We start from the raw sequence: 5022 nt of genomic DNA, 5'->3' as shown, positions 1-5022 counted from the left end.
GATCTTTGTAAGGCTAAGTGTCTTTGATCTCGACTGGACTTTGCCCGATCGGACATATATAAAAGTCTTATATTCGATCGATCCTTATCCAGTCGATCGTATATTAAGATCTTTGTAAGGCTAAGTGTCTTTGAGCTCGACTGGACTTTGTCTAATTGGGTGTACATAGAAAAAACCTTATATTCGATCGGTCTTTATCCGGCCGATCGTATATTAAGATCTTTGTGAGGCTAAGTGTCTTTGAGCCCGACCAGACTTTACTCGGTCGGGCCTACACAAAAAGGCTTATGTTCAATCATCCCTTATATGGCCGATCATATATTAAGATCTTTGTGAGACTAAGTGTCTTTAAGTCTGACCAGACTTTGCCCGACCGGGTGTATACATAAACCCTTATGTTTGACTGGCCTTTATCCGGCCGATCGTATATTAAGAACTTTACTAGGCTAAGGGCGTTAAGCCGGGCCGACCTTTTGCCCGGTCGGGCGAACACAAAAAGCCTTATGTTCAACCGACTTTCATCCGATCGTGTGAGCATAAAGAGTTTTTAGAAGGCTTATGAGCTCTTTTGAACTTGTCCGACTATTTATCGCTCGAGAGTATTATTTCTTTAGTTCTAGAGTAAAGTCCTAAAGCCCTTATATCTAATCGGGTTTGTAGCTGATCAGCCTTATCTGAGTGTCCTGCTTTAAGGCCGTGCGGGCAAAATCTGAGAACTTTGGGGCTGGGCAATCAACAAAACCAAGTGTAGAATGCTTCTCTATCCTGACTTTGACCGCCACATCACCTTGAGTTTGATTACCACATCACCTTGAGTTTGACTACCACATCATCTTCTGGATCCGCTCACTATAACCCATATCAACATACATAAAAACAAAACCATATGCTGCATCTAATAATCAACTTATCATCATCTATAAGGTTACATTGGATCAAAATCATAAACAACGGTAAATGAATGGTTAAACCTGAATCCATCGTATTAGCCATTTATCTTATTTGTCATCAGAGTTCCTATAAGTATAATGAATGATATTCTATAGGATTAGGCGACAACCGAATCTTGGTCTCAATGGGGAAGAGTCCAAAGAAGAAAAAGCTCTCAAAACCCTCTTGATTCAAGATACCCAAATCAATGAGCTTCTTTCTTTCCTTATATACTACACAGTATTAGATCACTTAATTAAGATTAATTTTTTAATGACTATTAATTATATGTATTAATTAAGTGTAAGACATTCATATGAATTTAATCCTTTAAAAGTAGCTAGAATCAATAATTTTGTTGTAATAAAAAAAGGAAAGAAATTGAAATAAACGAAGTCCTCTAAATTACACTAAAGTACTGTATAAGTTGAAATAAATTGAGAGTTTAGAACAAACAATTACATTCTATACGTGAACATAAAGCAACTTTCTAGTGTTTCCTCATGCCACCATCTCCACTGATGCTGCCAGCGCCGTTCCACGCCACCGTTGCTGCTGCCACTGCCGAGGCCACTGTCGCCGCCACCCACTGCCATCACCGCTTGCCGCTGTTGATATCGTCGGTGTCATTGCGCCAACTTGAATAATATTTAAATTGTAGCATTATTTATCTAAAGGCTACTTGAAGGGGTAGAACTGTTGGAGTTCTGATATGAAGAGAAATTTCCAAGGGAATTGATGTTGTCGGTCCAAGAGTTGGATAGGCCTTGGAGAAACTTGGGAATAGGAGGAACGTTGATGTCTAGATTGCCCTCTAGAGCTTGAACAACTTGACTCATCGTCGGCCTGGAACTCTCATCATCTTGAATGCACCAACCGGCCAATTTACAAGCTATTGCAAGCTCTCCCATGTCAGCTTCCCCCTCAAGACGGTGGTCTAGCAAGACTTCGACATCTCCGTTAATGAGTTTGCTTGTTGCTACTGATGGAAAAAACTCAAAACAACTTTCTGTTGCACAGACTAAATTTCTCTTGCCGGATATGATCTCGAACAACATCATTCCATAGCTATAAACATCTACTTTGGTGGTGATGGGTGTACCTCCAATCCATTCAGGTGCAAGATATCCTCTACTTCCTCGAATGGTTGTGAGAACTTTGCTAAAGTCCCTTCCGATGAGCTTTGCTAGACCAAAATCAGCTACTTTTGGCACAAATGCATCATCCAACAGTATGTTCTCTGGCTTGATGTCGCAATGTAAGATGTTGTCCCTGCATTGCTCATGAAGATAAGCTAATCCTCTTGCAATTCCGATAGCAATTCGATATCTGATTTTCCAGTCCAAAACATTCGAGTTGCTACGAAAAAGCTGATCTGCTAACGAACCGCTTGGCATTAACTCATAGACCAACAACTTTTTGGTCCCTTGAGAGCAAAAGCCGATTAGCCTAATGAGGTTTACATGTTGAATAGCTCCTAGTGTGCTCACCTCCGCTCGGAACTGCTTCTCGCCTTGGTAAAGACCCTCAAGCTTCTTCACAGCAATATCAATTGAGCCGGGCAACGAGCCTTTAAACACAGATCCAAAGCCCCCTTCTCCTAGCTTTTCAGAGAAGTTATTGGTGGCAATCCTCAGCTCATCATACATGAAGGAGACCAAAGAATTATGCACAACTTTTGAGTTTTGGCTAGCTCTTCTCCTCTCTCGCTTCAAAACTAAACCCCCAATGATGAACAAACAAACTACAACACTCGGCAGGATGACCCCGACGGAGATGTATGCTACCATTCTCTTCTTGTTGCTTTCAGAAGTTTGAAACTCAGAGGCAGCCAAGCGCAGGTAAAGAGTGCCTGCATCAGGCTGATTATCTTCTTCCTTGAGATTGAGTAATTCTCCATGCCAAACAAAGCACCCAGTGGAGTTGAAGGAATAAGCATTACAAGAGCAATTACTCAAGCATGCTTGTTGGCAATCATGGGAGCTCCCAAACATGGTCAAACTGAGGGAGTTGTCAGGTAGTCTAACATTTGTCATCTTAAAGAAACCATCTTCTTCAGAATTGTTCTGGCCACTGCACTGCAGAGAGGCCACCCTCTCACAACCCTGGCTTCGATCGCCCAAATCCCAGTCTGCCTGAGACTTGATCCTGAAGCCTTTAACACAATAACAGAAGGGTGAGGTGAAGTCATTGCAGCTACCAAAAGGTCCACATACCCCATAAACTGAGCACTTGCTGGTTGGTCGAGCCCAGATGGGCATCCATGACTTCGAATTCTCCATCCACACCGGTACTTGGATCTGTCCGGTATCATAATCCAGTAGCTGTCTATACGTGGGATTATTGGCAATATCTACCGTGTATGTGATATACATCTCATCTGTATCATTGACTACTTGCATTTGGTACATATAATTTGATGTGGCCTCAGGGACTGAACTAAATTCTTGGCCATTCCACATTCCACTAGCCCAATATATCCGAGACAAATTCCATGAAATTAAGTATTGTAAGCTTCCAGTCGGATCCATCTCAAAGGTGAAGATCCCAGGAGAAGGGTCAACTTTATTCTTCCAGGAAGTGAGTTGTTGGGATCTTTTGGTGATCTTATTGAACCCCAACTTGGCACCAGGAAGCCAAGTGTCAGTGGGGTGATCAAAGCTCTGCCAGAAGACGAGCGAGGAGTTGGATCCATCCCTGAGCTGGAGATTACCATTGTCAAGGATGACGGCAACCGTGGAGTTGGAGGATGAGATGGTGGTGACGTTTGTGGACCATATGATGGATTTGAACTGATTGAGGAGGACGAGGTTGCCGTCGCCATTGATCTTAAGCTCCGACGTGGTTGGGTCCGTGACTGGAGTGACTCTGTTGGCCACCCACACGGGGGTGAGCACTGAGATCTTACCGTACCAGATGCCGATGTAGTAGTTGCCGCCGATGCCTGGTGGCGTGAAGAAGCCGAGCACGAACGTGCCGTCTCCGGAGGTGATGGTCTGGTTTCCGGTCAGAGAATGTTGTGCAGAGATTGTGCCAGTTGACGTTGCTGCGGAGGTGAAGGAGAGAAGAGAGATAGAGAGGGTGAAGGACAAGAGCCAGAATGAAGTTGCAATGGAGCATGAAAGAGCCATTGCCATCGCCATTGCTGATGGCTGATGAGAGACGAGAGCTTGAAGGGGATGGAATATTTACTGGCGTCGCTCGAATCGAGACGGAACTGACTTCTTCAACGCCGTTCAAATGTGTTCTTAAATCTTAATCAAATTCGATGAATAATTTTATCATTGACTTTCCATTACATCCATATATTTTAAAATATGCATTTAAAAATTGATGTTAGACTTTCCATCCTGCTATGTGGAGTGGAGTTGGATGAAGAATCTTATCATTGACTTTCCATTATAGAATATCTAATATTTTTAAAATATGTTAAACATTTAAAAATTGATGTTAGACTTTGAAGGCTGCTGTGTTTAATTGGATGAAGAAATTTAAGCATCCATAACCGAAGCTCCACGCCTTTTTATATATTTTTTTAAATATTAAAATATTAAAAAATAATAATTTGTGAGAAAATATAAAAGATATAAAAAAGTTGATAAGATGCTTCTTTATAGTGAAGAGGGGAGAAGTATGTATTTTTTTTTTTTTTAGTGTGACAATAATATATGATTTAAGAAATTTTTGGATGGTTTCATGATTATAGATGTCCCTTAGGCACGAGTTCTTTCGGAGCTCTCATTGTGGATGTGACAAAGGGGATCAGATTTTCTGGTCCCCTTATCCTAGTCCACTCCTGGACCGGGATAAGGGAATTGATGGGAGACCATGACCCCCACCTGTTAATAGATAGGGGGCTATTATCTCCCACCAATATAAAGACTAGATCATGAGTTGATTTAATTTTTATGGACCAGAAGATCCACTCCTGTGACAAAGAGGAGAGCGCTCCTACTTTGTCCTTCTCAATTTAGAGAGTTGCTCTTTTAATGATTTTTTTTATTAAAATATTTTTTTATTTTTTTTAAAAAATATGTTTTTTAACTAAAAAAAATTCTTATCATATATAATTTGTGTTTTTTAATGGTGTTT

At 41.2% G+C, this 5022-nt stretch overlaps 1 protein-coding gene across 1 annotated transcript; it reads right to left on the bottom strand.

Annotated features, from left to right (window-relative positions):
- Nucleotides 1–1407: 1407 nt before the first annotated feature.
- On the bottom strand, nt 1408–4124 carry LOC122053629 (G-type lectin S-receptor-like serine/threonine-protein kinase At2g19130). Its single transcript, XM_042615642.1, has one exon. The coding sequence runs from the start codon at nt 4071–4073 to the stop codon at nt 1602–1604; it is 2472 nt and encodes an 823-aa protein (XP_042471576.1). The 5' UTR covers nt 4074–4124; the 3' UTR covers nt 1408–1601.
- Between the last annotated feature and the right edge of the window lie 898 nt (nt 4125–5022).

The sequence above is a fragment of the Zingiber officinale genome, chromosome 3A (assembly GCF_018446385.1).
Source record: "Zingiber officinale cultivar Zhangliang chromosome 3A, Zo_v1.1, whole genome shotgun sequence".
NCBI classification, from domain to species: domain Eukaryota; kingdom Viridiplantae; phylum Streptophyta; class Magnoliopsida; order Zingiberales; family Zingiberaceae; genus Zingiber; species Zingiber officinale.
The sequence above is the reverse complement of the archived record's forward strand: the minus strand, read 5'-3'. Positions and strand labels throughout refer to the sequence as shown.